This window comes from Cydia splendana, chromosome 1 (genome assembly GCF_910591565.1).
Source record: "Cydia splendana chromosome 1, ilCydSple1.2, whole genome shotgun sequence".
Classification (NCBI taxonomy): Eukaryota; Metazoa; Arthropoda; class Insecta; order Lepidoptera; family Tortricidae; genus Cydia; species Cydia splendana.
In genome coordinates, this window is record NC_085960.1 from 1,792,900 (window position 1) to 1,815,516 (window position 22,617).

Genomic DNA, 22,617 nt, shown 5'->3' on the forward strand with positions numbered 1-22,617 from the left:
AGGTAATTGTAAATAAAAAAATTATATTACTAAGCTTTATTTTACTAACATACCTATCCCACTTTGTGTCAAAGACACGTATCATAATAACGACAGTACATCTCCAGTTGTAACATTTCTCGTTTTGACATCCGCTTATGGCTCCTCTATGCGATGGGCCAACGCCGGCCACTCCAAGGGACGCATTTATGCGTTAAGGGGCCCACTGATTAACAGTCCGTCGGACGGTATCGGCCTGTCAGTTAGAACAAAATTTTGACAGTTCCGAACAACTGACAGGCAGATACCGTCCGGCGGACTGTTAATCAGTGGGCCCCTTTAGAGGGAGTAAGTGATATTGCTATTTTATTCTACCGCATGGCTGCGTCCCTTCGAGTGGCTGGCGTTGGCCCATCGTGTAGAGGATCCATTAAACATAACGCCATCTAGTGACCTATCAGAGAGAGATAGAATATATATTATTATATTCTTTGGATAGAATGTTTATCAAGGAAATATTAAACAAACTTTTTTTTTCAACAGTTTACTACAACAATTGAACAATTCATGACACAATGCTAATATCAAATACAGCTCTAATCTACAAATAAGTAGAAAAATTAAATAACATAATAACATTGTTGGCCCGTTCCACAAGCCATAAATACAGCATTTGTTTAAAACTATTGTGATAAAAATCTTAAAAATAGACAATGCTAATAAAAACGTGCAAAATAAATTTATTTTTGGCAATTTACAATAACTACAATACATATTGGATATTATGCAAGCTTAGAATATAATGCGATTATATCGACTTTAAAATAAAGATAAACTACAAAAAAGTATCTTATTCTCTACAACATAAGGTATCCTGGATTTTTCATTGACTGATCTTAAAGCAACAATACATTATGTCTGAAATTATATGTATAATATATAAGTACTATTTATGTCAGTATAAATATGGGGTACATAATCAAATACTAATCTAACTTGCAAAATACCGTTTTACTGAGCAAATATTAGAAAGAATGCGAGCAAATAATTGACATAATATAATATAAATACTTAACACTTAACATAATTCCGAATCTACATGATTTCGCAGTTAGTTACCTATAGACTAGTTGTAAACATGACGTGACGTATTTCCTATTTAAAGATCTTAGATAATCTCTTAACAGATAAATAGTTATGTGGAATATATTACTATAAGATAAGTGATAAGACCGTGTTAACATACTGTCGAGACTAAAAACCGTATAGGTATCTACCACATTTGGAAGTAAATGTATAAACACCCCAAATGTTTATTGTATATCCAAGTTCTTATTCGCCTATTAACCTATAAGGTTAAAACATCGAACAATATAAAATTACTATAACAAACGTTTGAAATAACGCGGTATTATCCTTATTTCATTACATAAGCATTAAGTATATACTAACGTTATAAAATAAAAGGTCGCGTCCAGATCTGACGAATAATATGCCCGCTAACGCGACATTCGCGAATCTTTCGCGCACTGCAGGCGCGCTTCATATCATACTACGTACGGATGTAAGTAGTGCATAATTATTCTACGGAAACGTACGAACGTGTCTTGCTATTTCAGTCAGTCTCGGTATAAAAGTACTGAGCTTGACTGAAGTAGCATGACAAATACGAACGTTTCCGAGAAAATACGATGGAAAACATTTATGCACTACATCTGTAATGCAAGTAATTAGTGAACCTTGGTGAGGCGTTCGCAGTACATTCGCCATATCTAGACGTACCTTAAGGCTTGATACTCCATGTTACTTTTCTTCTGGTCTGTAGTGTTGCAGAAATACGAATAGTTACTGGTCTAGTAAGCGCAGATTGACGAAGATGATTTTGTCTTCCAAAATATCGATACTGGCGAGAGGTAGTTTATATCATTAACTGGTCTCTGGTTTCGGAAAGAAGGTGCACTATGTGCGATAAGTTAGTGGTCCAGGATGCGAAGGTTGCCAGAAACGATCTTATTCTCAAGAACAGCTCCGGATGGTATGTCGATGCGGTCGCCGTGGTTCGCTATGATGATCACCGTGCCCTGAAAATAACGAATGTAAGGATAAGGAAACACATAAATAAATATTATGTAACAAATCGACCTAGCCTAAGTAAGCTCAATAACGGCCCGGCCACGAGATTTGCGAGATCGGCGGCGGCGGCGGCAAACATACGTGGGAACGAAAGGACCGATCCATATCTTAGGAACAATTATTTGTGATGAATACAAAAATAAATGCCCTTATCCGGTTTAGAACCCGGGACTTCCTGCTTCGTAGGTCACAACCGACTATTAGGGTACGAGGCTGTCAAACATCTTATCAATATGCGCGGAAATTAGACATTACTATTCTTATAATAACAAGTGTCTACCAAAAATATCATTTTTAAAAACACATTGATTTACATATTACAGAACTTACTGGCCCCAAAGAACTTCGAAGAGTTCCATTATCTTCTGGCTCCATTATCAGATCAGTTAGATGGTACCAAATAATTACAAGATACTTGTAAAGTTTCAACTCAGTACAGCTATTGAAATGCCAATTTTTCTTTTGTGAAGATCCATAAGAACATAACATATAAACAAACAAATAAAAATGTACTACCAACCTTCAAAGAAACTCCTCTTCCAAAAGTAACATCCCCAGACACCGTCAAATGATCCAACTCAATCAGATCCGGTATCGTCGCGAACCTGTTCAAAAACTCCTTCACTTTCGCGAAATGGTTGTCCCCCAACTTCACAAGCGGCGTGGACGGGAACATCCTCTGCTCTGACATAACTAAAGACCCGTGCGACAGGCTGTATAAGTTAGACATGACTAGCAGCAAATCTGAGGTCTTTTTCACAGGTAAAAATCTAGATCTAGGTACGTTCACGCCTATTCCTCCTTCGAAGCATTTCATAGCTGCACCTACAGCAGTTTCAAGTTGGATAACGTTCAAACCATCGCCTAAATGCTTGTTATTAACTATTATTTCCATGTTTAAAGAGCCTTGTTCGACGACTCTTTGTATGGCGTCGAGTTTGGCCCATAAGTTGTTGGTGTTGAAGAATTTGAACTGGCTGACTGATTTGAAGTCGTCGACATGCTCTTTGGGCACTTGGGCGATTTCGAGGAGGCGGAGTTTGTCCTCGTATTGGATGAGGGTGCCTCCCTTGACGTCCGCTCTGGTTTTGTCGGTTACCTGAAAAAAAAAAACGTGTTTAAGAATGAACCCGGAAGAAAAGTGACCGTTTAGGTTGAGGAGTATGTTGAGGTCGACAGTGGTGCCCAGATTGACAATATTACACATGACAATTACAATTGACATGGAGGCATGGACGAACTCATCGAGAGACTGTTGATTCAGGTGGAGGAGCAAGTTGAGGAGGTTGAGGTCGAGAGTGGCGCCCAAGTTGTTAATATTACTGAAGAAGCAGGAGTCTTTGATAAACAATTCTTACCTCCATAACGAACTCGTTGACAGGCTGTTGATGATTTGGGTTGAGGAGCAAGTTGAGGATGTTGAGGTCGACAGTGGCGCCCAGGTTGTCAATGTTACTGATGAAGCAGTAGGTACGGCCTTCTTTGATGAACTTCTGGAGGAGGCCGGAATTGTGGAAAGACTCGTAGAAATCGCCGTGACCGGGTGGGTACCAGCTGAAAAAAAGATTTGCTGTCTGAAAATGGACCCTCTTGTACTGACTAAAGGTTTGAAATTAATTGCTTGAGGAGGGAAAGAAACAAATGCAATCTAGATTTTGCATCAATATCTGTCAAGAACGTTGCATTCAATGAAAAACATCAGCAATATTTTTAATGTCAAATAGGTAACACAAAACAGTCTGTTTTGCGAAAACTGGAAAATTCGGGAAATAAGTTCTTTTACATTTGTGGCCACTGACCTATCTAAACTAAGCTAGTTATATTCGTATATACTTAGGCTACTTTATCATTATGAACGAGTCCTTCCATAGCCACTGGCAGTAGAGACTCCCTGTTGATACACGGATTTCAAGATTGGTCGAATGTACTTGTATGTGTGTGCAACCAATTTAAAATAGACTATTAATATATCAATAAGCTTCAATATCTTTTGGAACCCTACAGCACGCTGCCGTCTCTACGCCGTTGAATGATGTCCACAGCACTAGAACCAATCTAAAAGCAACCTTATGGCTATACACTTACGCTTCAATATCATTATAAACGTGTCCATCCTTCGCCACAGGCAGTAGAGATTCCCGGTTAATACGCGGATGGCAAGACTGGTTGAATGTGTGTATGTCCAGCTTCAAGCCCTTGTATTTGCGGATGACCTTTTGGGTGTCTTCGTCGGTGTTGAATGAGTTCATTAGGACGAGGGGTACGTTGCATTTGTAGGTTTTGTTCAGATGCTGGAATACAGAAAGAGAAAACACGTGTTAGTCACATATATATTCATACTGGGGGTCGTAATGTGTTTCTCGAAACTTTACGAAATATCATTCAATATTATTAAGTCGCTTTTCGGTGAAGGAAAACAACACGAGGAAATTGAACTAGTCATAATAAGGCCTAGATTTGTTTTTGGGTTGGAAGATCAGATGGCAGTCATCTTAGCAAAACTATAAGGGCTGCTTCTAATAATAAGGTCAAAAGTTGATTAGAACTTGGAACTTTTCACGGCTTGTTTAATGCTAAGTAACCTTAATATACCTACTACTATACTAATCAGTGTTGACCGAAACGTTAATGGAATTAACCATTATTCGCCATTAACCATCCGTTACGGTTTACTGTTCAATTTATAATGGTTAAATGCAATTAACATTCGGCCAACGCTGATACTAATATACCACCTTTTTACTTGTTAGTTTGTTCACAAGGAATCCTCGAAAGCATTTTCTTTTCTTAAATTCCTGCTATTGTTAAAAACACTAACCTCAATCTGCTGCACAGTTAAATCCAGGAACGTAAGCTCATTCCTGACTTGTATGACAGACTTCGGTCCCTTACATCCCATAGAGGCTCCCCCAGCCCACCATTCAGCTATTCCTGAATTATTTTACTAAGACCTTCTACAGCAGGGTCTTCTCAATAGCATTCTGAAGCCAGTTGCACTGTCAAAAATACTAACCTCAATCTGCTGCACAGTCAAATCCAGGAACGTCAGCTCGTTCCTCACTTGTATGACAGACTTCGGCCCCTTGCAACCCATAGAGGTCCCCAGACCACCATTCAGCTTGACCACCACAAGTTTGTCTAACATGTGGTGGATATTGTCTGTGGTTGGGGTCTCGAGGGAGCCGTAGTCGATGACCGCGCCCTCTGGGAGTTTCTCGATCTTTTCCCATGTTACTGATGGGCCCTCTGCAAAGAGAAATAGCAATTTGTAAGTACATATGTACCTATTTACAGTGCTTGCAATAAATGAAGTTTTAGAGGATCAGTTTTAGGACCACAACCATTGTAATAACAATAACGTAAAGTTTCATTGAGTTTTGTATTCTAAATGTCAAGTGAAGCCCAAAATATTACGTGTTACTTCTTCTCTTTTATATGAACAGGGAATCAAAAGGAACTGGCTGAAGAGATTCTGGCACCCCTGGAACTCCTTAACGACCAGCGGTCTACGGGCTTCAGCGAATGTGGCCAGTAATCTCTCTAGTTCTACTTCTACTTGTGCTGCTACTCGTGCGAGGGCTAGAGGGAGAGAGCTGACCTGTCTGTCTCACTTACGTTCAGCAAGGAACCGGCTGAAGAGATTCTTAAACCCCTGGAACTCCTTAGTGACCAATGGTTTGCGGGCCTCAGGTAACGTTGCCAGTAACCTGTCAAGTTCCACTTCTACTCTTGCGAGGGCATCTCGTTTTGTGGCCTCTTTGAAGTCGCGAGAGCCGGAGGGGGTTCGTTGATGACTGCGGATCTGTAAATACAAAAACAGCAAATTAACGTAACAATAATAAGATTTATAGCTTTCTATTTATTCCATCATCTCTCAATAGTCCTTACATCCTGTGGGGTGCTGCCTCTGCATGCGTCCCATGACACGGGCAAGGGCAGCATCCGCTCGGTGTACCCCTAACTAAAAGGAGGCCCTTATTGGTTTACGTGTTGGCTTCGGCTCCGCGCAAGCCTTCCTAATATCCGGAATACCATTGTTCCGTGATGGGTCTTTACCCATCACGGAACAAAGATATAATGTGTGACCATACCTAGTAAGTCCTGGGTTCGAATACGTTAGGCTACTTTATTAGTGAACAGTATCGGACAAGCATACTGTTGTTTAGTTTGGAGCTAGGTCACCGAAAAAATACAAAATAAAAACTACATTTTAACATGTGTCCTTTGTAGAAAAAATAAATTCAGTACCTATACCTAAGTATTTACAATATTGCTCATTCTCAAGAAAAGTATTTTTAAATTTTTTTCGTGCAGTACCTATACGTCGGGATTTTGTGTGGCAGTAAACAAAAAAAAACTGTTTTAAACTTAAACTTTTTGAAAATGTTCACGTACAAAAAATACAATAATAAAAATTAAAAATTATCTCATGAACCGTGATAGTTGAAATTTTGACAGATGATGTTGCCGCAATAACAACAAATACTAAACAGTACGGAACCCTCGGTGGGCGAGTCAGACTCGCACTTGGCCAGTTTTTAATTTCAAATGTTGCACTCGTAATTTGTAAGCATTATTGTTCAAAAGTAATGGCGTGCGGCGACAATGATTGCAGCCATTATTTTTTTATCAAAACTGAAGCTTATCAACAAATTAAACACTGGCCGAGCGGGATCATAATGTTTTGTGGAGTCGGTAGCAAACAAGCAGACGAGCCCCTTTGTAAGAAGCAGATGTCGACGCCTAAGGACATAAGCGATGTATTATGCTAGTACCAAGAGTAATTCATCTTCATGAAAAAACATACCTATAAATGGAGACTATTAATATTTTAGAGCATAGGTATTATATTTTTTGTTTAATTTTGTTACTAGCTTACCAATACCAACATGACTGTAATGTACTTACTTACTTAATAAATTAATTTACAGGCTGGCCATCGCTATCCAACGTGGTAACGCGGCAAGTATCATGGGCACCTTTGCACCCGGTACAACCCGCGGAGGTCTTTTAGATTAAAATATTTTAATATTTAGATATATTTAAGTTACTTTTGTATGATTATTTATGTACCTTTAACGTTTTGTATAATAAATAAATATATAAGGTTTGCCAGCGAGCGATGGAGCGCAGTATACTGGGTGTTCGCAGGACTGATAGAATCAGAAACACGGAACTGCGCTTCAGAACTAGAGTTGTAGATGTAGGTGTCAAGACCGCTAAGCTTAAGTAGGACTGGGCTGGACATGTCTGCCGCATGCACCCTGAAAGGTGGGCCAAAATGGTTACGGAGTGGGACCCACGGAACACCATAGATGGTGCTAGCCGGAGTGCAGGCAGACCGAAAAGGAGATGGCGGGACGACTTGGACGTATTTTGTCTGGATTGGCGGGAAACTACAAAAGACAGGGTTGAGTGGAGGGAGCGAGGGGAGGCCTTTGCCCAGCAGTGGGACACTTAACCAGGCTAACAAAAAAAAAAAATATTTACAGTAACTATAAAAGTATGTACAAATAAATTGCTACCCTTACAGGGTGCTGTAATCTGTACCTATTCATTGTAAAATTGTAATATTATGAGCATTAAATATGTTTGAATTGTTTTACTTGAATTGAAACATAACTCCAGTAAAATAAGTAGGAAAACTTTACGTGATAATACGAATTTCAAACATGGAAGGTCTATCCGAACCTCTGTTCAAAAGGGCCTTAATAACTAATTGTTACACACATTTTTTTACATTGCTTTAAATCAGAAAAATAGGTATTTAGTACGTTAACTTTGATTAAAATTACTCGTATACTTGTGCTAGAATTGACTCGCTGGATGATATGTTGATATGTTTACAATGCCGCTCGGGAATAAATAACGATGTCCGAAGGTCGTTCGTACCATCGTAAAAACTTCACTCACCATTCTACACCCTAATTCTCACGACATAAAGACTATCAATGGGCAATTGGTCAGCCATGTCGTTAGTAGTCGTAGTAATAAAATATTACGTAGGTATATGTTATGTCACTTATGTCGACGGAGTAGGGTTTGAAATTGTAGCAAGGAGCCATATACGACTAGCCGTCACGTAACTGTATACAATTAATAGTACGACAGACGTAGCAATAGCTACCTAAGTTTTTCTCGATTATTTATGGGAGAGATTACCCTTTAATATAGATATATTTCTTTTGATGTTCAATAACCACTAAGCATATTTATAAGCTATGTTAAAGACACTTTAAATGTCTTTTTTAGCCCTTTTGTAAGTATCGTTCAATTTCTACAGACTGAATTCACCATGGGAACTAAAAAAAAAACAATAATTGCCTACTTTTTTTATTCGGAACTTTCGCTAGAAAATATTGTCATATAAAAACTTGAAAAGTAATAAATAAAGAACACTGCCATGGCTAAATCGAAGTTTCAACCACAACAACTTTATATTATGAAAATTTGATTGATTCGATTCACGATTTCGATTAATTCGATGAAAAGTTTATCGACTAAACAAGAGGTCACTCAATTGGCTCATTAGTTACAGTCGCCAACAGATATATAGGAGCAGCCAAGATGCTCAAAAATATCTGAACATGCACTTTAACGTCTTGATAATAAAGGCTTTGTTCAGATGTTTGTGAATATTTTTACCGCTCCGATATATCTGATGGCGACAGTACACGTACACTATGGTATTTTACAAACTGGAAAAGGGTACGATGATACTGGTAACCTAAAAATGCCAATGTCTCAAAATTGTATAAAATTGACATTAGCTAGTTTGTTAGTGCACGACACCTTGCACTTTGTGACTATGCGCTGAAACTTGGCACAGTTGATTCTTAGCTGGTAATGAGCAGATACAGACCGGGAGACCTCGAGAGCCATGTCTCATTTAGTGGGGGGAGGGGGGGAAGTTCGACGCCGCCGCGCTTCACTTGGAGCAACATTTCTCTAATACTGTACCTATTAGGGCATGTGATATATCATTTTCGGTTAAATTAAGGATGAGGAATTTTTTTTTGGAACCAAAACAATGCACTTTCTAACAAAAAAAAAACATAAAGTAGAAAAGACAAAAAAACGTATCATGGATTTTTTCATAATTACCAATTTTTTTTTTAAGTGTAGTAGGAATCTGAAAACAAAAAATATAGTTGTAAAGCTACACTTATTACGTTTAAGAAAATATATAGTTTATTATACAAAACTGTTGATAAATGGGAGATAAAAAATAATATTAAGCGTGGGCCAGAGTGATCTCAATACAAAATATTATTAATGTGGGAAAGTTACTTATAATTTGTTCTATAATCGTTTAATTTTTTAGTTTTTCGTAAATACCTCGTAAACGGTAGCCCACAGCAAAAAAATATCTTTTACGTAAATAATCTGTTTCAGATTTCTTATAAAATAAGTGCTCCTTTTTTTCGCTAAGATCAATATTTAAAAAAATATTGAAGGGAGAAAATAAATACTAAGGTCCTCTTTTTTAGTCATTCGTAAATAACTCGTAAAGGATGTCCAATAGCAAAAAATATTTTAACACAAGAATAATTAGCATAAAATTTCCTACAAAAAAGGTTATTCAAACTTTTTCGCTAGGATCAATATTTAAAAAGGGGACCTTAGAATTTATTTTCTCTCTTTAATATCGTTTTTAATATTGATCCTAGCGAAAAAGTTCAAATGACCTTTTTTGTAGGAAATTTTATGTAAATTATTCATGTACTAAAATTTTTTTGCTATTGGCCTTCGTTTACGAGTTATTTACGAATGACTAAAAAAGGGGACCTAAGTATTTATTTTCTCCCTTCAATATTTTTTTTTAATATTGATGGTAGCGAAAAACAGTAGTACTTATTTTATAAGAAATCTGAAACAGATTATTTACATAAAAGATATTTTTTGCTGTGGGCTACCGTTTACGAGTTATTTACGAAAAACAAGAAAAATAAACGATTGTAGAACAAATTATAACTAACTTTCCCACATTCATAATATTTTGTATTGAGATCACTCTGACCCACGCTTAATATTATTTTTTATCTCCCATTTATCAACAGTTTTGTATATTAAACTATATATTTTCTTAAACGTAATAAGTGTAGCTTTACGACTGTATTTTTTGTTTTCAGATTCCTGCTACACTTTAAAAAAAAATTGGTAATTATGAAAAAATCTAAAATACGTTTTTTAGTCTTTTCTACTTTATGCTTTTTTTTTGTTAGAAAGTGCATTGTTTTTGTTCCAAAACTAGATTCCTTATCCTTAATTTATCCGAAAATGATATATTACATTCCCTAATAGGTATAGTTTTAGAGAAATGTTGCTCCAAGTGAAGCGCGGCGGCGTCGAACTTCCCCCCCTCCCCCCCACTAAATGAGACATGGCTCTCGAGGTCTCCCGGTCTGTATCTGCTCATGACCAGCTAAGAATCAACTGTGCCAAGTTTCAGCGCATAGTCTCAAAGTGCAAGGTCCCCATACAACGGTGTGCAGTAACAAAGCAGCTACATCTATCATCGCACCCTTCCAGTTTGAAAAATACAATAGGTATAATACATACCTACAGAAACCTTGAACTGTGTTCTTATATAGGTAGAATATGTAGGTATAACTACGTAATTTATCGTGAATATCATGAATAAGTAAATATTTCATATTTCCTGTTTCTCGCTATGATCAAATACTCGACATCGACAATATCTGCGGGTTAACTTAAAACTAATCATAATTCAGCTTTTCCTCATCGCTAACATCTAAATAAACTCACGTCTAACGTATAATAAACAAGTATCTAAAAACACAACAAAAAGGCCTGTAGTTTATGTATATTTTTCGATTGCCAGGCCAATGTGACCAATCGTTTGACGTTGCTAATGAGAGTGACCGACCACCGACCGACCGGAGTGACTATACCGAATGATTCTTTTTATAAATCAGTTCATATGCAAAATCAATTTAAAACTTACATACCTACCTTAATTGCAATGCTTATTTTAGTAACAGTGTTTAACAAAACCGATTATTAAGATCAGCATTTATTACTATTATCACTATGCACAAAGATTCTCACACAGAAACAACAAAATATTAAGAACGTAACCACAGTGTTTATGATATGATCCTGCAATACATATTTTAAACTAAAAACATCTAGTCATTATGCAAAATTGTTATAACATTAAACTGTAGAATTAACTAAATAAACAAAGTATTTTACGAGTACGATGATGCCTACGAAAATTTTACAAACCATATCTTCATATCAAATCAAAACTAGATAATGTACTAATCCACGTATTTTTTTTAAATATACGAGTATTTATCGATAATTTGATATTTATAAAATAATTACTAACCAAAGATCTCACTAATTCAGTTTCTCCCGGCATTATGTCAAAAGGTCAAAACACACACAAGAATCGAAACGAAAAAATAAGAATGTCCTAAAAACAAGTGCGCCTCTATATATCCTGGCGACGACTGAACGTTAAAATACTGTTGATTAGTGGCCCTACCAGCTAACACTGTAGCTGCGACAAGCGAAAATAAGCTTTATGATTGAATATGTAAGATCCTCGGCATGTCCCTGATAAGCATGTATGATCGCTGTTTGTTATCACAGGCGTCTATCACACCGTATAATTGCGAGTATTATGTATTTTAAAGCTAATATGTACATTGCATATTTAACTTAGTATTTTATTTATGCAGGTGTGGGTGTGGCCGTAACGCAATAATAATGAAACTCGTACGTACATTTGTTTCTTTAGACTGTGAGGAGCATTTTTTTTTAATTAAAATAATATTGCAAAAATAGTGTACACAGTCTGGCCTCGCTAAGTTTAAGTAGGACTCTAAGGAACAAAATAAAAGTGTTTGGCGTGAACACTATCCGCCGAATTCGCGAATGCTTAATTTGATCTAAGCAGCTTTTTTTTATCCAGTGCAAGCTTACAGTAGGTACTACATCAGTTCACTTACACACGTATAATTATATCATTTTCCTATTATTAGGTAATTGCTAGATTTATAGCAGCACTTCTTTAATAATCTAGATTTATAGATATTACACTTTTTGCTTGGAATGTTCTCTCGATTTTTCAGGGACATTATCAGGCCCTGACTTAATGACATTGGGATCAATTGCGAGGTGTAAAAATGTATGATCAATCGAGTTGTTTTTCTAGGTACTATAAATTTAATATAGTATCATCAACACAAGTCTTATTGAGCTTACTATCGGATGTAACCGGTTTATTTGTGTAAGTGTCGTATAATTACTTATTTATATTTATACCATTTACACTTTAATGTCAGGGAGGGAGCAGTGTAAATGCGGCCGCACCAATTACCTCAAGCCTTGAAAACCGAACTAAACAAACCTGGTGTGTCACTATTCTCTATCACCCATATCTTTACTGATAAGTACATTGATCTAACAAATACGGACAAAGATCATTTATGCTGCAAAATCTGCATTATCATCCTTTAAATTGCACAATAGTTACTGCCATCAAACCATCCAACATCAACATTTATTCAGCAAATAGGCCACAAGGGCACTTCACACGTCAACATTGAATTTACGTACGAGCAAAAAACACAAAAAATTATAAAATACGTCGAACCTCAAATATCATATTAAAATTACTTAGAAATGTATAAAGTCTCTAAATGACGAATTCCCAAAAAACTATATTTATATTAAAAAAAAAAACAAACATTCAAAATACCAAACAAAAATCTAAAATTATTTAAGGATAAATGTCTCTAAGGGCCACTTGCACCATTCACTAACCCGGGGTTAACCGGTTAAACCTGGAGTTTCCATGGTTACCAGTACAATTTGACACTGGGTTAACGGTTTAATCGCTTAACCTCGGGTTAGTGGCATGGCGCAAGTGGGCCTAAGTGTCAGAACTAATTAATCAAATTATCCTTAGAGATGTATTGTGCAATTTTAAGAATGGCAATGCAGATTTTTTCATCAGCTTACAATTGTGTGTAAGAACACACAAGAATTTAAAGTTGGTGAAAAATCTAAATGTTATTAATATTATGACAATTATGGATTGTTGAAGAATAAATGATCCATAAGGACTGATAATTAGGCGTTAATTTTAGTAAAGTAAACTCTGTGCAATTTACATAATTTAAAGAATGATAATGCAAGTTTTGGTCATCATATAGCAATTTTTGTGTTTTTCAATAATCCATAATTGTCATAATAACAGAATAACTACATGTACCAATATAAGTATATTTCAAAATCATACATGATATGATGATAACACATTTATTACGTTAAATAATACAATTTTAAGCTTATTTCAATACAGTTGTGTGGTAGCAAGAAGAGAAATCTAATCTTCAAGGATGGGTATTTCACAGCCGTCTTCAGATCCAAATCTTTCTATCCTTCTTCTCGTTCCTCTAATTCTTAGAGAGATAGCTCTGATGATTGATATTTGTATTTTGACTTTGATCCAGTTGATTATTTGTGAGTATGGTTTCGACCATTTTACATGATATGATGATACATTCAAAATCATCACTACAATCAATTCTAAGAGCCAATTTTTTTTTAAAAATCTATAAGTCAATAGGGCTATTCATTTCACAAATGGGGGGGGGGGGGGGGGGGGCTCTGGACATCGCATGATGGTAGCATGACATAGGAGGTCATGCTACACGGGGTCATTCGAAGCATGATTTTAGGGGAGGGGGGCGGGTCAAAATTAGATGACGTAATTTATGAACAGCCCCTTAGGAGGAAACAACACAAAATTGCTTTGCCACTCTTGAGGATAAAATCCAACTTTCTTATTCAGTATTTAGTATTTTACAGGTCATTTTACAATTTATAATAATAATTAAATTATTACTAATTAATTAATTTCCTTAATTTTATTTTATCTTATGTGTTTAAATAAGAGCCTGTACTACCTAGTGTTAAGAAAACCACTGAAAAACGCTTTATTAGTAAATTGTATTATGACTTTACTCGATTGAAATCGTAAGGTGAACTTTTGATCGTCAGTGAAGTAAAGGTTATCACATATAGCACTTGCCTGTACTCGAATGTTAATGACCTTATTTTTATGTTTTAGGAAGACTCCAAGAGCGACATTAATTGTTTGAGAGCGACATATATGTAGCGTAGCGACATATATACGTAGTATTAAAATTTATAGGTAAGTAGATATTTTTGGTATTTAATAGCGCAAAAACTTAATGGATTTGGATAAAATTTACCACATAGTTTAGAATCTGGATTTATAAGATACTTATCATTCCTATAAATATCACTAGATATTTGCGCGGGAAAATAAAAATAGAAGAATATAGTAATAAAACTAATATTAAAGTTCTGACTGGCATTAAAGTCCGTTCACCTAGGTCAACATTGTCGATATTGGCCAATATTTATTCTTTTCAATTAATCCACTAGTTAGGTAACACATTTCAGGATTATAATATAGCTACGTACCGATTCTTGCTGGATTATATCGAAATAATTAATTAAAAAAAAACAAGTCCGAAAAACACACCTTGCTAAGTATATCCATATTCACAAGCAGAAACGAAACGCACCAAAAATTATGGCGGGAGACGACTAGTCTATGAGCCAACTGTCAGCACAATAACTGCCACTAATGATGGCGCCGTTGAGGAGGAACCGATACGGGAGTAGATAAGCTATCATAGGTCTCTGACCAGTAAAGATAATATGGGTATTAAGAGAATTATGGATGATATTAATACAAGCTTCTGCCTACGACTTCGTCCGCGAATATGAGTGCTTCCATATCCCACTCATCTCATCATCATCATATTAGCCACTGCTTTATCGCCTACTGCTGAGCATAGTGAGCATATACGCCACTTGTCCCGGTTCTGGGCTGATCTCATCCAGAAGAGATCAAGAGACCCGCAATTTTAGCTAACGCCGCTAACGGACGCCAGACGCTTCCTTCATCCGAAAGCTTCCATTCCATTAACATATTGGTCCACCTTTGGTCATCTCTATTTTACTTTGGTAATGACGTATGTGGGATACCATAATAAATTCACCCCCTTAAGGAAGTATTTCTGTAATAAAAACTAGGTACCTATCCTATGTCCGTTCCTAAGACAACTATGTACAAGTTGCGAAAACTTTCCAAAAAGTTGGAAAAGTTCTCGGAAAACAAATAAAGTTTTTCATACAAAGGTATGAGAAGCCTCCGAAATCATTCCACGTGGAAATTTCACAATTTTGGAAACTTTTCGACGACACATCAACACCTGTAACTCGTTTGAGTTGCCATAGTTAGTTGCATCGGGGCTATTCATAAATTACGTCATTTCAAATAAGGGGGGGGACGGGGCTGGACATCGGATGACGGTAGCAGGAAGTTTGAAATTATGTGGATGTTATTGGAATTAGGAGGAAATGGGGTCATTTGAAGCATGATTTTTGGATGATTATAGGGGGGGGCAAAAATCGTCAAAAATCGATGACGTAATTTCTGGACAGCCCCTACTATCTCCATACCAAATTTAGTTTCAATCGATTGAGTAGATTAAACGGGAAAAAGTAACTGACAGACATACATAATTACTTTCGTATTTATATTATTAAACGCCGTACCCGTGCCTATCGTGTGCGGCGCGTCATCGTGAACCTTGTCGCAATGCACGAAGGCTGATATTGGCCTGTAGCCGCGCGCATCTGTTGACGGTTCTTAGGCGGTAAAAGGGTTAGGCGGGATTTAATGGCTCCTCTACACGATGGGCCAGCGCCGGCCACTCCAAGGAACGCATTTATGCGTTAGAGGGAGCAAGTGATATTGCTATCTCATTCTACCGCATGGCTGCGTCCCTTGGAGTGGCCGGCGCTGGCCCATCGTGTAGACTCTACACCATTCTATCAGCTGCAAGTTCCAAAATGTTTCTTTCACTGGGGCGTTGAGATCGGTCAGCTCAACGGACTTATTCAAAAAAGTATTTAAAATCCAACATTTTTCATCACCAACCAGTGTTTCACTTGAGAAATAACTAAAAAGTTAACTTTGCAAGCTCTCCACTATAGCAGAAATATCAATTTCCACGTTCACGGAGTTATCTGATGATGTACCTTGAATTATTTTAGCCATGCAAAAAGGAAAGAATCAAACTGCATAGGTACTGTGACTGTGTAAAGATGTTGTCCATAACTCAATTTTTGCTATGAATCCATGAACTTTATCTTTATTTACTTCATAATATCCAATTTTTACTCCCGTGGTAAAAAGTAAAATACCATCATATAAAAATAAATATAGAGTGCGTTCCAAAACGCATATGTCACTGAGTGAATGATAGAAAGGTGCGTTCCAAACACTGGTCTGTGGTTCCAAATTTGTTAGAGTCTGTGCGGAAAGAAAAGAGCCGTAGAATGTATGGGATCCCATACATTTCACGACTCTTCTTTCACAGAAAGTAAAACGTAGAAACGGGGTTTAGGGGGGTCGCGAAAAAAATTTAGTGGTCATAAAGGGCCGTGACACCATACAGTTTGAAAAACACTGGTGTAGAGGAGCTATAATAGGTACTGTACTAGCCTCTGCCCACGACAATGTCCGCGAAAGTACGTAATAATCATCATGACTATGTACTCCCTAAGTATTACTTAGTAAGTACCTAGTACTCAGACTACTCACTATAATTATGCAACTAAATAACATATGGAAATGCTCTAATAAAATCAAAATATTTAATTTAAAAAGAAGTATTTACTTTCTAGTTGATAGTTCATGTATATAGTAATAGATGTTCAGTAAGTATATAATAAAACCTATGATTAAATTCACGGTATGCAATAATAACCTTATTAATATATATTCTCTGTGATTAAATTAATAGGTAAGTACAGGTATGTGAAAATGTAATTAGTTCTAGAGAAATAATATTTTTTATGTATCTATGGCGTAGAAATAAAATGCTCATGGCGTAAACCATTTGCAATAGACACGTGTAACGGCTCGATTCGGGAAATGAATTAGAGATTCACTAGATATGAAATAGTAAAGATATGTGACGTTCCACAGCAAAAGGTACGTTATGACGGCTGACGCCGCGATTCGGGAAATGAATTAGAGATTCACTAGATATGAAATAGTAAAGATATGTGACGTTCCACGGCAAAAGGTACCTTATGGCGGCTGTCGCTTACGTCGCATTGGGCCGCAATAATATTGGAGCGGCGTTAATAGCGTAAGCGCCAACCGCCATAAGGTACACATATCGTTACTATATCGTATCTAGTTAATCTCTAATTCATTTCCCGAATCGCGCCGTAAAAGTAGGCATTAAGTATTATCGTGCCGGGTTACATATCAGAATACCAAAAATCGATTTACCTAATGTTGAATCACCTATGCTCGTTTCACCTATTTTTTTAAATACCTAATGAGCAATTAACCTAAGCTCATAACACCTAATGAACGAATTACCTATTGCACGTTTCACCTACAATTGGTTTACCTAAGCTCAGAATACCTATGGTCGATTTACCTAAAGTTGAAACACCTAATACTCGAAATACCTAAAGCTAATATACCTAATACACGAAACAGCTAATGTTGATATACCTAATGCACGAAATACCTAAACTCGGTATACCTAATAATCGAATTACCTAAAGTTAATATACCTACTGCACGAATTACCTAAAGTCGGTATACCTAATGATCGAATTACCTAAAGTTAACATACCTAATGAACGAAATACCTAAATTCGATACACCTAATGCACGAAATACCTGAAGTCGATGCACTTAATGAACGAAATACCTAAAATCAAAAATATAATTATTGTTTAGTAGAATATTATTAGGACATACAACATTTGATATAATTTTTTTAGCCAAATCATTCAATTGGCTTCCTGTTTTTTATTATAATATAAGGTCTATTCATTTGACAGAGTCGAGATAGGTGCGACGACGAGCAAACCGAGGAGGACCGTGTTAGGTTAACTGCGACCAAACAGTGCCAAAACCGACTTTTATTTCTTCTTCATGATGTTAACTTACAAAAATTAAGTTTTTGATAAGATAACTAATTTTGTATTAGACTTACGAAATCATTCTACTACCTAAAAAGTAGCGTATACAAAGTGTATTTTTAATTTGTTATCCAAACAGTTTCTACTGTAAGGTTGGGAAATCATACGATTTATTGCAGTTGCCACTTGATCATTCGGCAAAATGATATGAATTTTGTGCTAGGTATATAGACTTTAGGTATTCCGTGTATTAGGCATATCGACATTAGGTAATTCGTTCAGGAGGTATATCAACTTTAGGTATTTCGTGCGATAGGTTTAACAGTTTTAGGTATTTCGTCCATTAGGTAAATCAAGTTTAGGTACATCGTTCATGAGGTATATCAGCTTTAGGTGTATCGTCCATTAGGTTAGGTTAGGTTAGGTTAGGTAGTACGGCAGAACTTAATAACTACAGACCAATCGCGCTATTACCCTCATCGTCAAAAATATTCGAAACCGCTATGAGTAAACGTTTATATGAATACTGCGAAAAAAACTTAATCTTTAATGATAGTCAAAACGGTTTTCGAAAAAATCGTTCAACGGTTTTAGCTATGTACAAGTTTATGCAGCATGCTATTGATGTTATAAATAATAAACAATACGCGATCGGGATTCTGCTCGATATGACGAAAGCGTACGACCGTGTCCAGTATAATATCCTATTACAAAAATTATATGGGATAGGCGTTAGGGGTATTCCGCATAATTGGTTCAGATCATACCTAGAAAATCGTCAGCAATGCATAGAAATACAAAATTACGATCAAAATAATAGCGAAATAAATTACACACATTCGGATTTAAAATTGATGAAACATTCCATACCTCAAGGCAGCTCAATAGGATGTCTCCTGTTCTTGATATATATCAACGACCTTCCAAAAACTATACAGCAGACGTGTACTTTATTTGCCGACGATATCTCCATCCTCACTTCGTGTACAGACGATTATAATATAACACAAGACTTAAGCACTTTATTAACAAACGTAGTTGACTGGTTATCGGATCACAATTTGGAAGTAAATTTTTCAAAAACAAAAATCTTACAGTTTAGGCCTTATCAAAAAACACCCCTTAATATTAATTTCACCTTCAATAATATAAAATTAGAATGTGTAGATACCGCTCCTCTTCTAGGTTTCGAAGTTGACTGCAATGTTAACTGGAAAGCGCATGTAGCAAAAATAAAAACGAAATTGTCCCAGTTCACGTATGCCTTACGCGAATTAAAAAAAGCATGCGACCTCAACACCGCCTTAACAGCTTACTATTCCTATGCCCATGCTTGGCTTACCTATGGTGTCATTCTATGGGGGAATAGCACAGATGTGGAAAGCCTATTTATATTACAAAAAAAATGTGTTCGAATCTTGGCTAACATAAATATACCGGAAAGTAGTAAGACACACTTCATCGATCTAAAAATACTTACCCTAACATCAATATACATTTTGGAAACATGTAAGTTTGTAAAAAAATACCCTCATTTTTATACCAAACATTCAGATATACCCCGACGTTACGCCAGTAGGTTTCAAAATAAGCTGGTGCAGGTTATCCCCTCAAAACTCAAACTACATTCAAAAAGTCCTAACTCAATGGCAATAAAAATATTCAATAAAATTAGTAACGAAATAAATAACACCAAGTCCGACACTGAATTCTTTAAAAAACTAAAAGATCACCTCATTAAAAAAGCTTATTATACTTTAAATGAATTTTTTCACGACCAATAATTGCAATTAATAAAGCACCTATACAATAAATAACACTAATTAATATAATCTTATTATTTTGTACAAAAAACTCGATCTCCTCTTATTAAACTGTTTGCTGTGCCCTACAGGGTGTCATATTGTACACAATTCTATGTAATAGGTTAAGATACAATGTGATATGCAATAAATATTATGAGTATGAGTATGAGAGTAGGTATATCAGCTATAGGTGATTCGTGCATTAGGTATAATAGCTTTAGGTGAAACCTGCAGTAGGTAAAACGTGCATTAGGTATATCGTGCATTAGGTGTTTCGTCCATTAGGTTATTTGAGCTTAGGTATTATAAACTTAGGTCAGTCAATGTTTAGGTAAAATGATCGATAGGTAATTTAAAAATAGGTGAAACGAGCATCAGTGATTCAACATTAGGTAAATCGATTATCGGTATCCTGATATGTAACCTCGTGCCGTTATCTAACTATTATAACGTAGGTACTAACACTAAAGGCTAGGCCACACCGGATTCGTAACCGTAGAAGCGGAGCTTCATAGTAATACTTGTTATAATAATACAGAATAGATAATAGTTCTATGTATAGCCCGACAAGAAATTGTATAAAATTATTGAGGGCGCCACTTCCTACGTAACTGTCACATTTTTAACGTAAAATGCTTAAACATGGCAACAACTGTAATTATACTATGAAGTATTTGAACAAATTAAATTATTTTTCAGAAAATATTTTAATTTGTTTTTATCAAGTAGAAACACTACTATATAAATGGCTGGAGGCCTTGGTCACTTTTTCTTAGTATATGACATTTATTTCAGTTTATAACTGTAATTATGTTCCATTCTATTTAATTTCTACAATTTAATGTCGCACTATACCCATGAATATAGTATTTTAACTGGATTAGACATAAAAAAGTTTTAAAGTATTGAAAACAACTTGAATGCCTACATAAATACATGTCAATATTGCTAATTAAATATAGTCAGTATATATTAATAATATAGTCTGTCAAACAACTTCCGTCAGTAGAAAAGAGTGGCAAATTTTAAATGTAGGCGCGGAGGTTCATTGCTATAAAATTTGAATTTCGCGCTTTTTTCTACTGACAAAATTGGTTTGCCAGAATATATAAAGTTATAACTACAATATAAGTTAGTCTCCCAATATGTAAGTATTAAGTTATAAGTTAGTCTACCAGCATGCTAAAAAGCTGTCAGGTCTTACCGCAGGTCTCAGCCGGTTGTCATTCGCCTGGAAGATGCAATTATTGAGTCAATCAAGCCAATAACAATAGCAGTTTTAGAGATGTTGGGCTAGTTTCAATAGTTTGTTTATTTCAGTCAATGTGAACCTATGTAGTACTTGTTCGCAGAAATCGCGAAGCGTCTGGTTGACGTAACTGGGGACCGAAGAGCTGAGGGCTACCTCACACAATGTATCACCATTGCGCGAGGTAGCCACAGCGAGGAAATGCCGCCAGCATCCTTGGTACAATGCCCCAAGCACCTATTTTAGATCTAAGCTAGTTTTTAATTTCATTTGGTAATACCACTGTATATATATTGTTTTTGACCACCCACTAGATGGAGCGCACAAGTTACTACACCGTTGCATCTACATCTGCAGGAAGCCGTACATATGGCGGATGACAGAAGCCTATGGAAGAGACTGGTCGGCAACATTACAACATGATGTCACAATCCTCAGCATTGAGGGAACAACTGATGATGATGATATATTGTTTTTAAATAAATGATTTGTTTTTTATAAGGTACAAAGTATCCAGACAATGAAATAACCAAACTATTTAAACTACCAGAAATATTAGTTGAATGCTTTTAAATAAGTAAATTTTGAGCTGTGTGTAGAGCAGGTACAAGCAGCAACACTATTGGTAGACCTTATGCCTGTTGTATTTTGTAATAAGGTTTACCAATGGACAGTTAACAGTGTGGGTGATGGTACACAATGGGTAGTATTGCAAAGATAGTAGAACAACAGATAAATAAGATACATCATTCTCATTAATAGAACCTGGTATTATAGGGTCACCAAAATATGTTGACTTTTTTATGTGGCATTGTGTACATCAGCAATGATGAGCCGTTTAGGCATACGAAATTGAACTTGCATTTGTATATACAAAGTAAATACTTATTTATTGTAATAATTACATTAAACGTAACAAATGTACGAACATTATTAGTAATAATTAAGACGAACCTGCTAATATTAACACAAAAAAGTCTTCAAAAGTCCTATACAACCGGTGTACCTATCCTATAATCGTAATAATACTAGACTAAGTATAATAAGCATATGTACATAGAAAAATGCTATGTCATTCAGCTAATAGCAATGCTAAGACGCTTCATCATTCAAGTAATTGTGGCTTAGTTGTTTATTTATGTTTCAAGAATGGCTTGTGTCCGATCCGAGCGTCTAATCGTCAAGTGTTGACCTCTACGCAGAGGCAAGGTTACAGTAGATAAATACCGCTGTTATTACGTCTTATCACAGAACCTAAGCATAAACATGTATAGTACGTACAAACCTTCTTATTTAAATCTGCCGTTTCTGCCATTATCACTGGATATTATAAAACACGAGTGTTTTATTATCAGTTCGTGCACGCCGAGCCGAGCGGACCGCGGAGCGCGCTTCGCGATTTTTGACACTTGACAGTGA

General features: G+C 36.1%; 1 protein-coding gene across 4 annotated transcripts; it reads right to left on the bottom strand.

Annotated features, from left to right (window-relative positions):
• Positions 1-21: 21 nt before the first annotated feature.
• On the bottom strand, positions 22-22,601 carry LOC134806538 (UTP--glucose-1-phosphate uridylyltransferase). Of its 4 annotated transcripts, XM_063779841.1 has the most exons (9): positions 22,484-22,601; positions 21,154-21,180; positions 5,728-5,914; positions 5,126-5,358; positions 4,198-4,403; positions 3,471-3,666; positions 2,633-3,211; positions 416-2,060; positions 22-141 (listed from the first exon to the last, which is right to left on the bottom strand). In XM_063779841.1, exons 1-8 carry the CDS (start codon positions 22,511-22,513, stop codon positions 1,953-1,955), a joined length of 1,566 nt encoding a protein of 521 aa, XP_063635911.1. In that variant the 5' UTR covers positions 22,514-22,601; the 3' UTR covers positions 22-141; positions 416-1,952. The 4 variants fall into 4 exon arrangements, with proteins under 4 accessions (XP_063635911.1, XP_063635925.1, XP_063635933.1 ...); XM_063779855.1 differs by lacking the exon at positions 21,154-21,180 and having other exon boundaries at positions 22,484-22,596; XM_063779863.1 differs by lacking the exons at positions 21,154-21,180; positions 22,484-22,601 and adding an exon at positions 14,666-14,766.
• Positions 22,602-22,617: the final 16 nt, after the last annotated feature.

Coding starts and splice junctions, on each gene's coding strand:
- LOC134806538 (XM_063779841.1), bottom strand. CDS start 22,513: ATGGCAGAAACGGCAGATTTAAATAAGAAG. Junction 21,181..22,483: donor CGGCAGATTTAAATAAGAAG/GTTTGTACGTAC, acceptor TGCATCTTCCAG/GCGAATGACAACCGGCTGAG. Junction 3,212..3,470: donor TCAACGAGTTCGTTATGGAG/GTAAGAATTGTT, acceptor TTTTTTTTTCAG/GTAACCGACAAAACCAGAGC.